This window comes from Pezoporus occidentalis, unplaced genomic scaffold (assembly GCF_034315485.1).
Source record: "Pezoporus occidentalis ecotype Australia unplaced genomic scaffold, CSIRO_AGI_Poc_V1 ctg68, whole genome shotgun sequence".
Taxonomy (NCBI): Eukaryota; Metazoa; Chordata; class Aves; order Psittaciformes; family Psittacidae; genus Pezoporus; species Pezoporus occidentalis.
In genome coordinates, this window is record NW_026916030.1 from 5,983,833 (window position 1) to 6,001,374 (window position 17,542).

Sequence of the window (17,542 nt, forward strand, 5' to 3'; positions counted from 1 at the left end):
TTTTATGTGATGTCTTACTACAAAGCTGCCATTGTGCTTTTAATACTGAGGAGATTTAAATGGACAGACTCACTTGCAGAGGGCTTGGCAGTCCAAAGACATTTAAAGATATTATTTCCTTTCCACTACTTGACAAATGACCAGCATGCATCCCTCCTCAGGAACTATTCCCTTGGACACAAAGTGGACTTAAAACTGCCAGCATCAAACTGCCCTCAAAGCCAGGCACAGCCCTGGGTTCCTGTTGAAAGGGTCTGATTTCTCCTATGGAGGATTTAATCTTTGGGGAGTTATGTGGCAGTTTAAAAAATGGGCAGTTTCTATTTGCATACTACAGAGTTTTAAGATACATAATTTCAGTAAAGCCTCTTCATCAGAATCTTCCCTTCTCCTTACCAAAACCAGTCAGTACTTCAGAGCTTTAATTGTTCTGAGAACAGTTATAAGGGAAAAGTTTATTTCAGTGATTCAAGGTTCAGAGGAATGCTGGAAAACTAGGAATGTCAGCTCTTTTCCAAAGGTAGACTAGCCCATGTCCTCACACACCTCACTGGATTAAGTCTTTTCTTGTACAAGCCCTCAGAGAGCACAAGAACAAAAGTTGGGACCTGCATGGTATGCCAGTGGCTTACCATGGAAGTCATTTCTTCTGCTTTTGAGTAGGAAATCACAACATTTCTACTGGTTTGTACTAAATCTAACCCAAGATCTCATTTCCTGTGTGTGCATCTCAGCCAGACTGCTCTTTTCAAATAGAAGGGTTTTAGCACAGCTTTCACAAGCAATGTAATGACAGAAGGAAGCACACAGATGGAGCAGAACACACCACCAAACATTTTAAAGGTATAAAATTCAATACTAACCCATCTAGCAGGTATGTCCTGTAGGATGTGAAGATCCAAACATCAGGCAGCAGGACAGAGACAAGACAGTAAGAGAGGGACAGAGGTTTGGGTGGGAAGCAAACATCAACAAGTTAAAAATCATATCTGAATTTCATTATTTCATGAAGACGGAACTATTTGTAAACAGAGAGACAGGGGATCACAGGATTACACGGAAACAGAACTCACCTCTGAGCACAACCAGAGAGTGTGTCAGAACTGGCCAACGGCTCCGTCTGAGCACCGTTACTGCTGTTTACTAGAAACATGCTCTGCAGTTCACTGCTATTCTCGGCCTTGAGATTGTTTTATTTCTAACACAGTTCCTAAATCTTTACTCCCTCTCCCTAGGCAAGGGTATTAGCAGACAGCACCCTGGGCAAGTGACAGAAGTAGATTAAGCTTTTTTCCACAGCTTCTTTCTCTACTGGAATTCTCATGAGGTTTCTACTATATCTTCAGTACAAAAGGAGCACTGACAGGAAAGCCACTGGCACTTCACAGTCTGCTTTGAGCTATTTATTCCCCACCCATCCAGCTGTGCTGCAGACTACTTCAGGAATAACTGGAGAAGAGTGGAATCCTGGATAACTGGAATTACTGCAGGAAAATTAATTCAGAAGCAGAAACATTGGTGTTTCAGGGCTTTCTCTTCTCTGTGGCTAACAGAGCCTCCCTCAAACCCCAGCTGCAGGAAATGAACAAGCCCTGAATAGCTGTTTTTCAGCAAGAGATATTTACAACTTAGAACAAAAAGATGGTTACAAATATTAGCTGAGGAATCTCTAAGGGCAGCTCCTGGGAAGACAAACTATACCTGGTCTCCTGAATCCACTGATGGAAAGCATTAGCATGCTGAGCGAATTCCTGGCGTAATTTGTCGTTTTCTTCCTGCCTTCTCTGTTCCTTCTGCAGCTCCAATTCACGCTCCTGAGAAACGAACAACAGCAATTTCAAACAAAGAAATAACATGATTGTCCTTGGCCTGTAATAAAAAGCAAAAGCTCAGAGCTGCAGCCCAAAACAAGACTGAATGCTCCAGTGGTGTCCTGGATATCTAAAGAGAATCATCTGAGATGACAATGTAGAATGTTCCTACTTAAGTCTTGACACCTGGAACTGAACCAGCAGTTATTTTTCTGCACAGTATGGATGTTAAACTTACTTTATAGCTAGGAAATGAGGTACATCTGCTTTGTCTTTGAAAGACCACAGGTGGAAGACCATGAAACCAACTGGCAACAGCACAAGTTTATAGCTAATGTAGCTAATGGCAATCTTTCTCTGCTCACAAATCTCAAGGTATTTCCAGCTGTGGAGACAAACTTTTATACTGATTATCTTGGAGGAAAACTTAAAGGGAAGACCTGAAAGGTTGTAAGCTATGAAAAGAGTCCTTCTCTCTGACTTGCCTTGATAATTTTCTGCAGGTTCCTCCAGGTTTCTTCAAGAGCCTCCATAGTAAACCAAGTGTATGGGTTGGAGGCTACACGGAAGCTCTTGATCTGGCGGTCGAGCTCTGCCAGCTGGTTGAAGTCAGCCTGGGCAGAGCTAAGTGAAGAGCGGAAAGCATCATGAGCTTCTCTCAGTGCTTTGATCTCTTCCAGCGAGTTACAGCGCACAGGATCTGTCAGGTCCTCTTCAGCATTCTCAAACCAGCTGTTGAAGGCAGATGCCTTCTTTGCAAAAGTCAGGAACAGATCCTCAACCTTGGAAAGAGAAAACAAACCAGTTCAGTTATGCAGTAATGCGAATGTTCTACACGAGTTGATCTGGAACTAACATCCATCAGTTACAGTTTGCCTTTATTCCTTTTTTCTTCCAAACACCTACAAAATTCTGACGGTAAGTCTCCAGGATTGTTAAAATCATTAGCTACAAATGACAAAGCTACACAAGTTGCAAGTGTGATGTATGTTACAAAGAGACCGATTAGATGTTTGTAGCCCCATGGTTGATCACTCACCTTTCTGAAATGCTCCTGAGCCTCCAAGAGTTTCTTTTTCCTGGCAGCAGAATTGGCAAGTAGCTGATTCCACCGTTTCATCAGGGAAGCGTGCCGAGCCTCAATGGCCTTTGACTGGATGTGTTTGGCTGCTAGTAGCTGGTCTTTCAGAGCTGTGATGTTTGCAATTCCCTCCTGCTGGAAAGCCTGAAGTCCAGCATCAAAAGTTTCCTGAAGCATTAAAAGAGTATTTCAGACTGTGCTTTATTTAACCATTCCAATATCCTGCATATATTTCAAACATAAGTACTAGATCTGTGTATACTGTAGAAGAGTTCTCCTGTTCTCTCCAGCACTTCCAGGGTGGGAGCAACATTAGCACTAACCTGTTTGGTGAGTAGGGTTTGCACAGAAGAGAGGTCACGTCCATAATCATCTGTCTTCAGACTGTTTTCCTTCTCACCTGGAAAATGAAATAAATGTAGTAAAAAATGTCAGGTCTCTTATCTCAAACATTCCCTCTATCCCAATCAGGTTACCTCCAAAGCAAATCAGTACAGCACTGCTGATTACTCTGGGTTTAGGTCTGCTTGTTACAACAGCAACTGAAAAGCTAGTTGAGGTCTCTTGAAATAGAGGAGTATTTTGTTTTCTCTGTGCCAGACTACGGTGCTCCATATAGGACATACCTATCCATGACTCCACTACATCTGCTTTCCAGTTGAACTGCAGGAAGGCAGAGTTCTCATCCAATTTGGCTTTCCTCTGAGCTGCTGCTTTCTCCAGATCTGACACCTTGCCTCTGAGGCCCTTCATCTTGGCTGTAATGTTCTCCACATGGTGATTGTTCTACATGACAGGAGAAAAGAACAAATGCATCTCCTATGATGTTAAGGTCATTCAAGGCATCCAGTAAGCGGGTGACAGAGCAAGGGCTTCAGCTGAAAGATTCTGTCCAAGAAATAGCTCTGAAAGCACTTTATACCCACAGCTTATTCAGCTGCAAAAAATGAGTAAAAAGCACTTTCCAAAGGATGACGAATCAGTCCTCAGAGAAGAGTAGGTCTACTTTGACACAAACATGTCCCTGGTAGCCTTTGAAGGTTTTTCTTTACCAGTTTATGCTCACCTTTTTAATGAGATCCTCCCCATTAGCACAAACATCGTTCACTCTGTCTTTGTGGACAGTGAAATCAGTCTCGAATGCTTCGTGCTTTTTCAGCAAGCCCTGCAAACATGAGACACAGGAACTTCTTACAATCATTTCTCACCACTTTTTAAAAATCATTTTTGCAAAAGCTCATTTATTGGTAGATATCAGCTAACAGAAACTATTCCTCTTAGCTGGTTTGCACAACTTGCTGGCTTTCTGTGCACAACAGAAGTCTGATACTGACTTCCCATACAACTTCAGTCATTTCATTTAACCAGGATTGCTCACCAGCAGTCACGATACAACACTACACCAAACTGCAAGTCATTTCTACAGGAAATAACGTATTTGGGATGCTTTTATGAAGTTAATTGATGTTTTTTTACAATTTAGGCCTTCTAAGGGAACCAACAATAACCTCTGAATTGGAAAGACAGTTAAAGAAAAGATTTGTTAAGCTCTAACTGACAATAATGCAATAAGAACAACGACGAGCTGATAACTTTCTCCATACCTGGATGGCAGCAAGTGTGTCTCCATAATCCTCACTGGCTACCAGGGTCATTTTCTCATTTATCCAGGCTTCTTCTTCCTCAACATTTGCTACAAACTGCTGGTACTCCAGAGACTCCTCCAGACGCTGGCCCCTGTATGGGGAAAGGTAAAGTTAGTCACTGTGTTTCTTTATAGCTTTTAGACAGGAGATGTAAAAACAAATTACAGCAGCAGAACACCTAAGAACCAGTACATCCAGCTACTACAAGTCCATGTAACTGTTCTAGTTCATACTGAATTTTACAGACATCTCACACACCTTGCAGCTGCCAACTGCTTTAACTCTTTCCAGTGATCCACAAACTGAGCCAGTCTCTGCTGTATCTCCTCCTTTCCAATTGTGTTATCATCTGAAAGCTTCTTACCAGTGTCTAGAACACCCTGCAAAAGCAGAGATACATACAATTAATGGAATATCACTTCTTCTCTTCCTATGCATTCTATCTGGATTACAGCAAACCTCTTCCTGACTTTCATGTTTGTCACCAGCAAGAAACGTGCCATTTACAGATAAATCTGTCAGGGAGAGAGGCATTTACCTGGATAGCAGGTTCATGGGCAGCTAATTCTGCTTCTAAGCGCTTGTGTTTCTTCCTAAGGTTCTGCACACCAGTCAGGTCTCTGCCATAGTCCTCTGAGCTCACCAGTAGTTTCTTCTCTCTGAATTCAGGAGAGAAGGAAGACAGACAAAAATTAAAGATTAGCTCTATAGGTCAAACCTGACAAAAGGAAAAAAAAATTACTGCAGATCAGGAGCTGCTGCTCTGCACAGCACAGCAATCTCGCTAGAATAAATACTTCAAACTGAAAAAACGAGTTTTTGGTAGGAGCTTTCCCAAAAAGACTACAGTCATGTTTCAGTTATCTGGGCCAGGTCTAAACAGCATTACTCTATCCAGTACAGAGCTTTCCTTCTCGGGGTTTGACCAAAGCAAACCCTAGATAAGAAGCCTCACCCAAGTAAGTGCTGAAGTCATTTTGAATACAGTTTTCCTTGAATGGGGGCAAAGGTGATTTCTTGTAGAGACACATTCTTGTGGCACACTATAAATCCACGCTGCAAATGCTGGTAGCAAGCTGGCAGTAAGCACTTGTCCCATGCCAGAGCCTAGAACTTCTGAAATACGTACTTGATCCAGGACTCCTCATCATCCATATCCCGGAAAAACTGGTGCAAGCGGTGGGACTCATTCAGCTTTGCTCGGCGGGCAGATGCCATGCTCTTGATCCTCTGAAAACGCCCATTAATGGTCTCACGCTTATCCTTGACTTGGGATGTATCAAAAGCACTGCTGGTCATCAGACTGTCAGCCTGGCTGTTCAGGTCCTTCAGACGATCCTGGAAAAAGAGGTGAAAAGGTGTGTGAATTGCTTGGATCTCATTTGTGTTTGTTAGGTCAGTATAAAAATCACAAATCTGATTGGTGGGCAGAGGCACATTTTTTATTAAGAAAATGCATTTCAACAAGTGTATGGCCACAGCCTGTACTGAAGTGGTATCTGCAGAATTTGCTGCTTACTATGATGTATCTTCCAAAACTAAAAGAGAAAGCAATACCTCATGAGCAGATATATCAGCTTCCAGTAACTGGTGCTTCTTCAAAAGGTTGTTAACTGATGCCAAGTCCTTCCCATAATCTTCAGATGCCAACAAAGCCTCCACCTGCAGGTGGGGATGGAGAACAAGTTGTGTTTTCACAAACCCCTTGAAATTACAATGTCTTTTAAACTGTCCAAATTAATTTTCTTCTCCATTTTCTATGGTGTGGGTAAACCTTTGCCTCATCATCTGTTTAATTCCTAACAGATTCTAAGCTTCTTAAATATGCTTCTTCTCACCTTACTGCTTATAAATAACAACACAAGAACATCCACAAGGTTTTTAGCTGCAATAAAGATCCTTCCAAAATAAATCTAGACTTGCTCAAAGGTGGACTGTGCTCCACAAAATCTAACAGCAAAGGGAATCAACAGTTAGAAGAACAGGTCTTGCAAGTAAACAATCCAAATCTCAGCTACCTCTGAAAGCCAGAAATCGAAGTCCTTGATTCCAGTATTGAAATTCTGTTGCTTATTGGCTTCTTTCAGTTTCTGACTCTTCTCTGCTGATTTCTGGACCAGGAACTGCCACTGGTCAGCCAGGGCAGCTAGACGTGCCTGTTAGAACATAGAAAAGGTAAATGCTGCAACCTGAAAACTAAAGTTCTGATGAAAGCAAAACCAGAATAATGCATGTGTTTGCCTGTGGATTCCAGACAGGCAAATGACACAGTCACTGTTTCGTGCTGCCTGGCTACAATTCAGTTCAACTTTTACATCCTTATCATTGATCAGAAAACTTCCCACCCTTGAGAATGACGGAGAATGATTACCCTGATTCCTACTGCAGAGCTGAAATAGAAAAGCTTCTATAAAACAAAATTTGTTAAAGGGACAATTATCCACAATTATCCAAACACTTCTCAAAGCAAACACTAAGCAAATCTTCTAAGACTTATTTACCTTCACAGCATCCTCGCTGCCAGCACACGCTCCTCTTTCGATCAGTGAGTTCCCCATATCAATGACTCCACGGATCCGATCTGCATTGGCATGGAGCTCAGCTTCAAAGGCTTGGTGCTTCTGGTGCTTACTCTGAGTCAGACAAAAATAGAACTGTTGGAGACTGGACAAAGGGCTCCTAAATTGTTCTCATGGGTTGAGAGGGCAGCATAAGAGTTCTTGACATAAAGAGGTTTCTATATAGCTTGATCTAAGGAAGTTCTCTCTCTCAGTAAGAATACTAACTGTTCACTCACATAGTAACTCTTGCTGATCTGAGTAACCACCAAGCTTTTGACCTAGCAAAACCGTCAGTGAGCTGACACATAACTCGGACAACATCCATCTGCATTTTACAGATGCCCAGGCAATGTTCCTGCATTACACTCAGCTGTTAAGTGAAGCTTTCCCATTTTCACTGCCATCACCCTTGAAAAGCAGCAACTGTACATACCCTAAGCAGAAGCACAGTTCATCAGCCTTTCTACTCCTATAGTAATTCCACAAATTTCTGTTTCCCTTCCTAATCTTAGAATGGTTTGGGTTGGAAAGGACCTTAAGATCATCTAGTTCCAACCCCCCTGCCATGGGTTACCTACAGGTAATGAAGACAAACCACTGCTGCAGCCTGTTTGCTTTCTGCACAGTTTTGATATTAGTCCCAAGTCATCCATGACCACATTATACATTAAAATAATGATTTAACAATCAAAAACCTCTATAAAAATAACTGAAATATTTGAGTTTTCCTCTGCCAAGTTGAGAGCACCATGAGAACAACAGGAGCCTTGGTGTGGGAGGAAGTATGCAGTTATCTCTCATATATACATGATCCATCCACCCACCAGGAAGATAACAATAGCACAAAAATGCCAAGACAGAATTTACAAGTATTAACTGGAAATGCTAGTAACATTGGACATGGGGATACAATGCCCTGAGAGAACGGAATGAAAGGAAATGTTAGCTTAAAAATAAAAGATGGAAAATACTATAGCGCCAGCATGAGAAATTCTGCATGAACTGCTGTAGTTTGGGAACTGATAATCCTGAGTGCTGATATTATAAAAACATCCTTCAAAGCAAGATTTACCAACATGTAAAACTCAATTAAAAAGCTGCCAATTGCATATCTCCACATAACTACCATGACAAACAAATCCCAGACAAGCCTTTTTCGTTTAATATCAAATTACCAGTTTTTTCAACTAAGAAAAAGCTATAATGTACAACAGCCTGAAGTGGCAAATGATGATGTCTTCCTTTCTTACTCGTTAGCTTCCCCGCTCTTTGTTCTGTTTTCTCCTTCCATGTATCCTCATTTTACTCCACCTCTTGCATTCCTACAAGTCCTGCCAGCCTTCCAGCTGGCACATCTTTTTCTGGAGTGTTCCTTCTGTACCATTCCTTTCCAATGCTACTGCTGTCTATCATTTTATTGAACCTCCCATCTTGAGTATTTGATGCTACAAAGGCAAGCTAACAGAGCTGGCATTATGCCATGTGTCAAATCATCAGTGCTGAAGATTCAGACAGGAGGATGATGGGCCCAATAGGCAAATTTCTGAATAAAGAGGATAGAAACCCATTTTTTTCTATGGGCTAACTGCTAAAAGCCCCAAATGCAAAATAAATTCAACAGATCATGCAGAACACCTGCAAAATGAATACAGAAATAAATGATGCTGAATAGGCATTAAGAAAAAGCCACACCCGTGACATGAAGACCAATAGCTGTACCTGGATGGAGGTCAAGAGCTAACAGAAAACAAAGAGATTGCATGAACTGATGGATGGAGCGACAGACTGCAACCAGACCTTGTGCTCACACATAAGCTATACAAAGAAAACAAGTTCACATACCAGGGCTAGTCCAAACTACTTACCAGCAGTTTGGAAAGCTATAAAACAGATTGAGAGAAGTAGTTCAGTGCATTCATACTACTTCATAAACCAGTATTAGAACATAAGAGGTAACTTTAAGTATTATTCCTTCATACTGAAAAATAAATGAGACTTCACAGACCCAAAAACCTCCATTTCCTTATTATCTAGATGCTAGGAAAAAGACAGAATAGCTCCAGGGTTTCTTCAGGAAACTTGCTGCTGCAGATACCCCATATCTTATTAATTACATGCATCAATAATTACCAAGTGAGCTCTATTTTGGGTCTGCTTTCATGCATAATGTAACTTCCATTTTCTCCCTGTTAAACAGACACCATGTCCAACATGGTCTATTATCCTGTTACCACTGAACAAGAACTCCAGAGCAAATTTTTTCAGAGTACTGCTTTGCAAAGCTCAAAATCACATTTTGATTTTTCAGCTGAGAATCATATTCACCTGGATGTTTGTGGGATCCTTATATGACTCATCACTCGCAGTCTGGAGCTTTTCACTGATCCAAGCTTCTATTTCATCCACATCACGACTGAACTGCTGGAGTGTTTGAGATTCTCCCAGCTTTGACCTCTTTTCAATCATCTGAGCTTTCAGACGAAGCCACCTGTATGCAATTACACAAGTGTGCTGAATGAAGAACCAGGGCTGCACACAGCATCGTGTTCAACCGCTACAAAATGTTGCCAAAGAGCATTCTCTCTCAGTCAGTATCTGCATCCCATCTCACAGGGCAATACTGACCTGTCCAGAACCTCATTGCGTCTGTTAGCAATGACTCCTTTTGCATAATGATCAGCAGAGATCAACTGGTCGGCAAAAGATTGTAAGACAGCAATTTTCTCTTCCTATTAAAAACAGAAGCCACAAATTAAAACTGTGGGTCCTTAAAGTCAAGTGGTGGGCAGGGTCTGGGGCAGAACAAGGCTTTCTTTTCTTGTTTCAAGATGGATTTACACAAATACCTGCCACTCCTCCTACACTGTTTGTAGGCAGTGAAACATTCTTATCTGCAACAGCTGCTTCTAAACTTTTGCAGCAGATCTGAAATGACTAAGTATTTAGAACTGAATTTTAGAAAGCACAGATGGTGGTAACTTCTTTTGCTAATAATCTGCGTAAGAAAAATTAAACTATTTTCCCCTTTCTTCAGCTACACTCCTCACCTGGACATTGATTGCCTTATCAAAGTCTTCATGTTTCTTGATGAGTGCCTCCACGCTGTCTAGGGAGTCTCCTTTATCTTCTGTATTGAGGAAAGCCTCTCTGGCAGCCATCCAGTTTTCAGCTTGCTCACAGTCTCGATGGAACAACTAGGGAGAAAAAACTCCCAAGCATGAGAAAGGCAGACCAACAGCACTGCTCATCACTACGAAAGAAGAAACTTTCTCAGGAAAGGAGGAATTCTTTTCTTTCTTAAAGTGCAGCAGAGTACCTGTAGTTCCAGACACTGGTCTAACATCATTCTGCGCTGGACCCAGGCCTTCTCTAGGTCCGTCCGTTCTTGATCTAGAGTATCCAGTTTCTCCTTGATCTCTGGGCTGGCATAGTGCCCATGTGCCAGAAGCTGTTGTCCAAACTGTTCAAATGCCTGGAAAGTGCCAGCCCTTGCATCGATTTCAGTGCGGTGTTCCTGAAAGGTTCAGAGATGAGTTACCAAATAAACAGATGGCAGAGCTAGAACAAATCTATTTTTGGAACTCTAGATGCAAAGTGTCAGGAAATGAAACATTTGTTGATTTTTGATAAACACTTATCTTTCACGTACCTGGTGCCTTTCCAGTAAAGCTTCAGCTCCAGTCACATCCTTTGCAAGTTCATCTGAGGAGACCAGGCCCCGGATTCCATTGATCCAAGACATAAGGTCCCTGGGAACACACATTAATAGAAGATTTTTCCTTCCCTCCATGGAAGTAAGTCAGAACAGGGTTAAAACAGTCCTTTTTGGACACACACACCCCCCTGAAATACTCCTATAGAACAATAAGCCATATATACTTCACTAATAACATACCAGACAGACAAACTGGGGGAGAAGGGGAATAGCACCTTTACCTGAAGTCACTGAGGAATCGCTGCAGGTCATGAGAATCTCCAAGCTTCTCTTTGCGCTGGTCAGCACGTTTTCCCAGACTATTCCAAGCCTGATTCAACTCAGTACATTTTTCTTGGAGATCTTCAGCAGATTCTGGATGTGACTGGATCAGGCGCTGGGCAGTTTCACCGAGAGAATTCACCTAGAAAGAGAGAAAGGGAAATGAACACAACGAAGACAAAAAGGATCTTTTCTATGGTTCAATCATTTTTGCTAGATAAGAAGAGTGCTTTTGGCTTTGTCTTCCTCACAATCCCACCTTGTCTCCCAGAGCTGCTAAGTCTCTCTCAAAGCCTTCATGTTTGCGCTGCAGAGCCTGCACGCTGGCCAAGTCGTGTCCATAGTTGTCTGTATTTAACGCTTGATTCTTCTCCTCTATCCATTCTTTTGTTTCATCAGCATCTCTGATTTGAGTGAAGGGAAGGCAAAAAGAGAATTAAACTGGAGGTCGTACTAGGGATCTCTGATACCACGCAGAGAACCAGAAAAGCTCACGTCATTAATGGCTCTATTTCACAAGATGACACAAGTGAAGTGAACTTTGGTGAAACAGGACAGCAGTCCAGACCTCCCAAGCCCACAGCAATTCCATGCTTTCATGTTAACAGATCTGCCTTTTTTTCCTAGGAAGAATATAAAGAATTCTCGTGGGACCACTGGTGGTCTAACTTCCACTGAACAGACTGGGGACTGATGCATGATTTGTTTAGCTTTGGTCCCACCACAAAATCGGCTAGGTTGGAAAAGACCTTTAAGATCATTGTTACCCCAGGACTGTCAAGCCCACCACTAAGCATGTCACTAAGGGCAAACTGATCTCCCCTCATGATTTCCAGTCACAGCCACCCCTCACAATGGCCCACACTATATGGCTGCTGCCCCTACCCCTCATGGCCACCCCTCATTTTTCCTCAGGATCTCCCATGATGGCCGCCCCTGCTCTCACCTCATGATCTCCTCATCACTGCCCCACCTCTCCCCTCATGGCCGCCCCTCCTGTCCCCCCATGATCTCCCCTCACAACCACCCCACCTCTCCCCTCATGATCTTCCCTCATGACTGCCCCTGCTCACCCCTCATGTTCTCCCCTCACCTCTCATGGCGGTCCCTGCTGTCCCCTCATCCCTTCATGGCTGCCTCTCCTGTGTCCGCTCCACCCTCATGGCCACCCTGCTCTCCCCCCTCATGACCGCCTCACCTCTCCACTCATGATCTTCCCTTCATGGCTGCCCCTGCTCTCCCCTCACCCCTCATGGCCACCTCTCCCGTGCTCTCACCATTTTCCCTCACCCCTTATGGCTGCCTCTCCTGTTTCCTTACCTGTCATGGCCAGCCCTGCTCACCCACCACAACCACCCCTGCTCTCTCCTTCACCATCTCCTCTCACCCCTCATGGCTGCCCCTGCTCTCCTCTCACCTCTCATGGCCAGCCCTGCTCTCCCCTTCATGATCTCCTCTTACCCCTCATGACTGCTCCCTGCTCTCCCCTCACGATCTCGTGTCACCCCTCATGGCGGCCCCTGCTCTCCCCTCACGATCTCCTGTCACCCCTCATGGCGGCCCCTGCTCTCCCCTCACGATCTCCTGTCACCCCTCATGGCGGCCCCTGCTCTCCCCTCATGATCTCCCCTCATGATCTCCCCTCACCCCTCATGGCTGCCCCTGCTCTCCCGCCACTTCCCATGGCCACCCCTGCTCTCCCCTTCACGATCTCGTCTCATCTCTCATGGCCACCCCTGCTCTCCCCTTCACGATCTCCTCTCACCTCTCATGGCTGCCTCTGCTCTCCCCTCATGATCTCCTGTCACCCCTCATGATCATCCCTCATGGCCGCCCCTGCTCTCCCCTTCATGATCTCCTCTCACCCCTCCTGACTGCCCCCTGCTCTTCCCTCACCCCTCATGGCTACGCCTGCTCTCCCCTCACCATCTCCTCTCACCCCTCATGGCTGCCCCCTGCTCTCCCCTCACCCCTCATGGCCACCCCTCCTCTCCCCTCACGATCTCCTCTCTCCCTCTCCTGCCAACAGACACCCCTTCCACGCCCCGGCACCAGCACCATATTTAGGACTCCAATGCCTGTAAAGACCAAAGAGCTCACCTGTGGAACCTCTGCACCTCATGGGCACTGCCCAAGAGCTGGCTCCGCTCCTCCGCCAGCTGCTGCAGAGCTCTCCAGCGTTCGTTCAGCTCCTGCAAGCAAAGCAGCCCCACGGACACTGCAGGCTGTGCTGCAAGCGTGCCGAGAACCCTTCACCTGCACTCTTTATTTCAGGGCCTGAGAACCCTGACAGCAGTATTGGAAGGTTTACCAAAGAGCCATGCCCTCCTCTTTTACAGTAAATAAACTTCAACAAGCAGTCAATGAAACAGCCGAGACTGGCCTTTCACCTGACTATCAATAAGATAGCCAAGACTGGCTTTTCCCTATAGGGGAATGCTACTTTCTTCTGCTCAGTTCCCAAAGAAGGCACAAATTCAAGCAGCCTAATTAAATATGTTTAAGGGCTTCCCCTGAGATATAAAACCAAATGATTTTATGCATATAAGATACTTATGTCACCTGAGAAGCAAATGCTATTTGTCACTGACAGCAACGGCTGTCAATGCTTCTTTCGGTAAGTTGATTCTGAAGGGTTTATAAGGAGTAATGAAAGACAAAAACTATGGAAGGGGAGGGTAACAAACGTTCTCCACTCTAAAATCAGCTCAGAAAAAGCTGTATTATTACCTTGATCGAGCTAAAGGTTGCCACTGTGTGTACCATCAAACGCGCAGACTGTACGGAAAAGGCAGAAATAAAAAATGCAGCATTAAAGTCAACTCCAAGCAACTGGAGCAAAATCAAGACTGAAAACTCCCTAAAAATCCATAATAATTCGGCCTAGGTCAAAACTAGACTCTGTAAAATATATGTCTGCAAACTGTAGGAAGAAAGAAACACCCTAGATTTTACAGGTTTAGTGAAATCTGTTCATTCTTCATGTTTTTTTAAGAGAAGCAAACCGTAAGAAAATCAATACAAGTAAATTACAAAAGCAACTAAGAACAATTAGCTGCGATACCAAGGTATTCTATAGATCAGAGTAAGAACAGTTAGAAATTCACAATTGATTACTATGCTGTTAGTGTAAACTGAAACTAAACAATAGCCTTAATATGGACAAGGAAGAGGAAAATTTAAAGGCAACATTCAGTGAGTGAATTAAACCCCAAGCTCTTAGCCATGGGAAAGGAAAAAAATCTTACCACCCAAATGGTTTGGCTCTTGGCTGAGTTTTTAACAAAAATCAGCTTAACAGTGAATTCAGATATTTTTAGAACATAATGAAAACCGGTGAAGGCTTATCAGAAAAATGACAACCAATTCTCTCCAACACGCAATCTACTTTTCTGACAGTGCTGCATTGCTTCCAAAATTCATCCCCTTGCACATATACATACAGAAAAACTTAGTTTGCTAAGTTACTGTGCGACTTTTAGGAGTCAAGGTACACATGTACACCCTGTGCAAGAAAAAAACTAATTGAGAAAATCACCAATTCTTGCTGACATGGCTGCATTTTCTACAATGCTGTCAAAATATTGCACTTATCTGGTTTTCCCCACATTCCCACAGCTTAAAAGATGTACAAGCAGCTTTAAGTCTAACAGGGTGATGAACATGAACCATGGGAATGAAATACTACAGAAAAGCACAATGTTGGATAGTGTCTAAGATACTGAAGATATTTTTGTGCATCAGCGGGTGACAGCTATTCTATTGTAAGCCATTAATGAATGGAGAAAGGCTTCTAGCTATCATAGAAAATGAGCTAGAGATGAATAATGGAAGACAAAGATACTGCTATACACATACAACATATTCCTTACTAAAGGAATATTGATATAAATGGCTTTGAGTTTCAGGAATAAAAACATTTCTTTCTGCTCACTACATAAAGAAAGAACTCACGCTAAGCGAACAGGGACTATTGCGCATCTAGTGGCCAAGTAACACCTAAAAACGTTAGTATAAAAACTGCAATCAGTCAAGCTCAAAACCAAATGGAGTTCTGCAGCAGAGGTAAAAAATGGACTGTTGGCAATTTCTATGGCTACAGAATACTACTGGAAACCTATCTCAGTTATTGTCATACCTGCAACTGGAGAGCTGCCAGTTACTTCACTATGCCTACATGGCTTTTATTTTTAAAACGAAGAGTACTACCTATGTGACATCCCTATATAGTGAGAGAATTTGTGTGCAGGTATATGAAGGTGAACTCCTGCTGAATGCCTAAACTTCACTAACACGCTTGTTGAAGCAAGCAAACAAAGTGAAATCAAAGTCACTAACCCTAAATCAACCCCAATTCAAATACTTGCTGACACTAGGTCACCATTAAAATCACTTTGTCAACAGTCTTAAAAAGGGGAAGGAATTAAAAAAGGAAAAGAGAGCAAAACCTATGAGAAGGTTTATGGTCTAAAAAAGATGATGTGCTGTACTTTTACTTCCCTCTTGTATGCTACTAAGTAATGACACCTACCTTCCAAGGAGAGGCTGTCTTAGAATCAGTTTCATCCTGTTTGAAAATGTGAAGAAACAGCTTTAAATAGGAAGCAAAATCTCAAATATTTTTAGCATATTCTGATACTTTTTAAGTTCCCCACGTTCTTAACAAAGTAAATCTATTTCTATAAGTAAGCACTTGCATAATTTGGGGTTATCCTGCTCTGCACTGATTTATGATGTGGGGTAAGACATTCAGGAAATAAAGGGATCAAAGATAAGACAATCTTTTTATGTCCTTTCAAAGTCATTATTGAGTTCCTTCATGGAAATGAGCTACAATTATGGCTGAACTTCTACTTGTACATCCCAAACCTGTTCTAATTGACACACCATCTCAGAAATTAACACTTACCCTGGGCATACCATAGACCTCCTGCAAAGAAAAAAGGACAAACAGAAATAACTTGTTATTTTCTAATGGAAAGAAATGTTTTTGAGAAAGGGAAGCCAGCAGGAGATATGCTTCCACCCTTTTACAAATTGGTTACCAGTGTCATTAAGCCAAATAGTGCTTGCACAACTAAACGAGTAGCAGAAATGAGTTTGAGTACTCAGCCACCTACTGCAGCCCGTTGTCTCAGAGCTCAGCAAATAAACAGTAATTATTTATAATAGCACAAGTATGTGAAAAGCTGGCAAAAAAATAGGTTACTAAAAAAAACCAAACCCCTCAAAACAGAAAACCCAACAAAGGCTGAAATTTCAGATTCCTACGAAGCAAAGCTAATGCACAGATTCTCCATGACTTTTAGTATTATTTTAGAGCCTTTTCATTCCCCCCAAAAGAAAAATAAACCTCTAAGTGGTGCAATTTGTTATAGCACTATTTGAAAATAGAGTTTAAAGGGTACCCCTTGTGATGGCCACACTAAACAGCAGGCATTAAATATCTCTGGTTAGAATACCAGTACTATCAGACCAGTTGATAGAGATGATACAGATGAACAGCTAGAACCATGCAATGACACACAAAGCAGAAGACAACAGACAAATGGAAGAAAGTCTTGTGCTTCTCAAAAGGATTAGACTAAGGCAGAGAAAAAGTGGACCTGTTGCTGTACTGCTTGCACTTCATCTGCCATCAACCCTTCTGACTCCAGGTCATGGGCAACCTTGTTAATGTCCTTCAGACGCGACTCGTTAGCTTTTAAATCCTGCACAGGAGAGTAAAATATCAGAGCATTAACATTTGCACAAGCAAAGCAGGTGGAACAAGCTGGCACAACAGGGGTGCCGAAAAGTACTTAGTTTATAAACAGAAGCGATTCAGCAGGCTTGACCTTGACAGTCACCACTGAATATATAATGCATGAGAGCCCGCACCAAGAAACCCTGGCTGCCAGCACCAGGCATCAACACGTTAAAGAAACTCACTGCCAGAGTTCTCCATACCCAGAGTTAATGAAACAATCAGGACTGGAGTACATTTTAAACTGCCAGGTATACAACATTACCACCACCATGAAGATCAAAAGCTATTAACCCTATTACTGCATGAATTAGCTAAGCGCCAACTTAGAAAGTAATTTTACTGTGACACCTAAATACTTTCAGCCAAACAGACTGATACAGAGCTTTCTGTAAAGCAGAAAGGGAACTTGGTTAAAAAAAGCAGTAGTAGGGAACTTGTAATTAAATTCTAACAGATGACAGATTCTAATTTCAACCATTAGCTTAATCTAAAAGAACCCAAACCCATAACTGCTATCATCTTCTCACCTACAATAAAAGGTTGGCTCAAATTAGCTAACTTTCAGGCTGTAAACATGGTAATGTCTACAAAACTGTCTTTTCAAATGTGAAAGGTCAGGCATCTTTGCATTTCAGTGCTCAGTATCTTATCAAAGTGGGCAGAATAAATACATCTGCCCAAGCAATTCTTTCCTATCTCATGCAAATAAAATAAATTA

General features: G+C 42.6%; 1 protein-coding gene across 9 annotated transcripts in view; it reads right to left on the reverse strand.

The window, feature by feature from the left end:
• SPTAN1 (spectrin alpha, non-erythrocytic 1) overlaps window positions 1-17,542 on the reverse strand; it is a 48,349-nt gene that overhangs the window by 5,207 nt on the left and 25,600 nt on the right. For 5 of the 9 annotated variants that reach the window (XM_062641421.1, XM_062641427.1, XM_062641426.1 and 2 more), the window contains 27 exons: window positions 16,682-16,786; window positions 15,985-16,005; window positions 15,607-15,642; window positions 13,806-13,853; window positions 13,176-13,267; window positions 11,335-11,479; window positions 11,036-11,217; window positions 10,749-10,848; window positions 10,416-10,613; window positions 10,147-10,293; window positions 9,725-9,828; window positions 9,425-9,587; window positions 8,965-8,979; window positions 7,040-7,171; window positions 6,557-6,694; window positions 6,096-6,200; window positions 5,668-5,876; window positions 5,077-5,197; window positions 4,797-4,918; window positions 4,497-4,629; window positions 3,959-4,057; window positions 3,519-3,678; window positions 3,216-3,292; window positions 2,851-3,060; window positions 2,297-2,593; window positions 1,702-1,814; window positions 864-881 (listed from right to left, as the gene is read on the reverse strand). In XM_062641421.1, the coding sequence (XP_062497405.1) occupies window positions 864-881; window positions 1,702-1,814; window positions 2,297-2,593; window positions 2,851-3,060; window positions 3,216-3,292; window positions 3,519-3,678; window positions 3,959-4,057; window positions 4,497-4,629; window positions 4,797-4,918; window positions 5,077-5,197; window positions 5,668-5,876; window positions 6,096-6,200; window positions 6,557-6,694; window positions 7,040-7,171; window positions 8,965-8,979; window positions 9,425-9,587; window positions 9,725-9,828; window positions 10,147-10,293; window positions 10,416-10,613; window positions 10,749-10,848; window positions 11,036-11,217; window positions 11,335-11,479; window positions 13,176-13,267; window positions 13,806-13,853; window positions 15,607-15,642; window positions 15,985-16,005; window positions 16,682-16,786 (3,290 nt within the window). The remainder of the gene's footprint in view (window positions 1-863; window positions 882-1,701; window positions 1,815-2,296; window positions 2,594-2,850; window positions 3,061-3,215; window positions 3,293-3,518; window positions 3,679-3,958; window positions 4,058-4,496; window positions 4,630-4,796; window positions 4,919-5,076; window positions 5,198-5,667; window positions 5,877-6,095; window positions 6,201-6,556; window positions 6,695-7,039; window positions 7,172-8,964; window positions 8,980-9,424; window positions 9,588-9,724; window positions 9,829-10,146; window positions 10,294-10,415; window positions 10,614-10,748; window positions 10,849-11,035; window positions 11,218-11,334; window positions 11,480-13,175; window positions 13,268-13,805; window positions 13,854-15,606; window positions 15,643-15,984; window positions 16,006-16,681; window positions 16,787-17,542) is intronic. The other 4 variants (XM_062641429.1, XM_062641423.1, XM_062641420.1 and 1 more) reach the window with 2 other exon arrangements.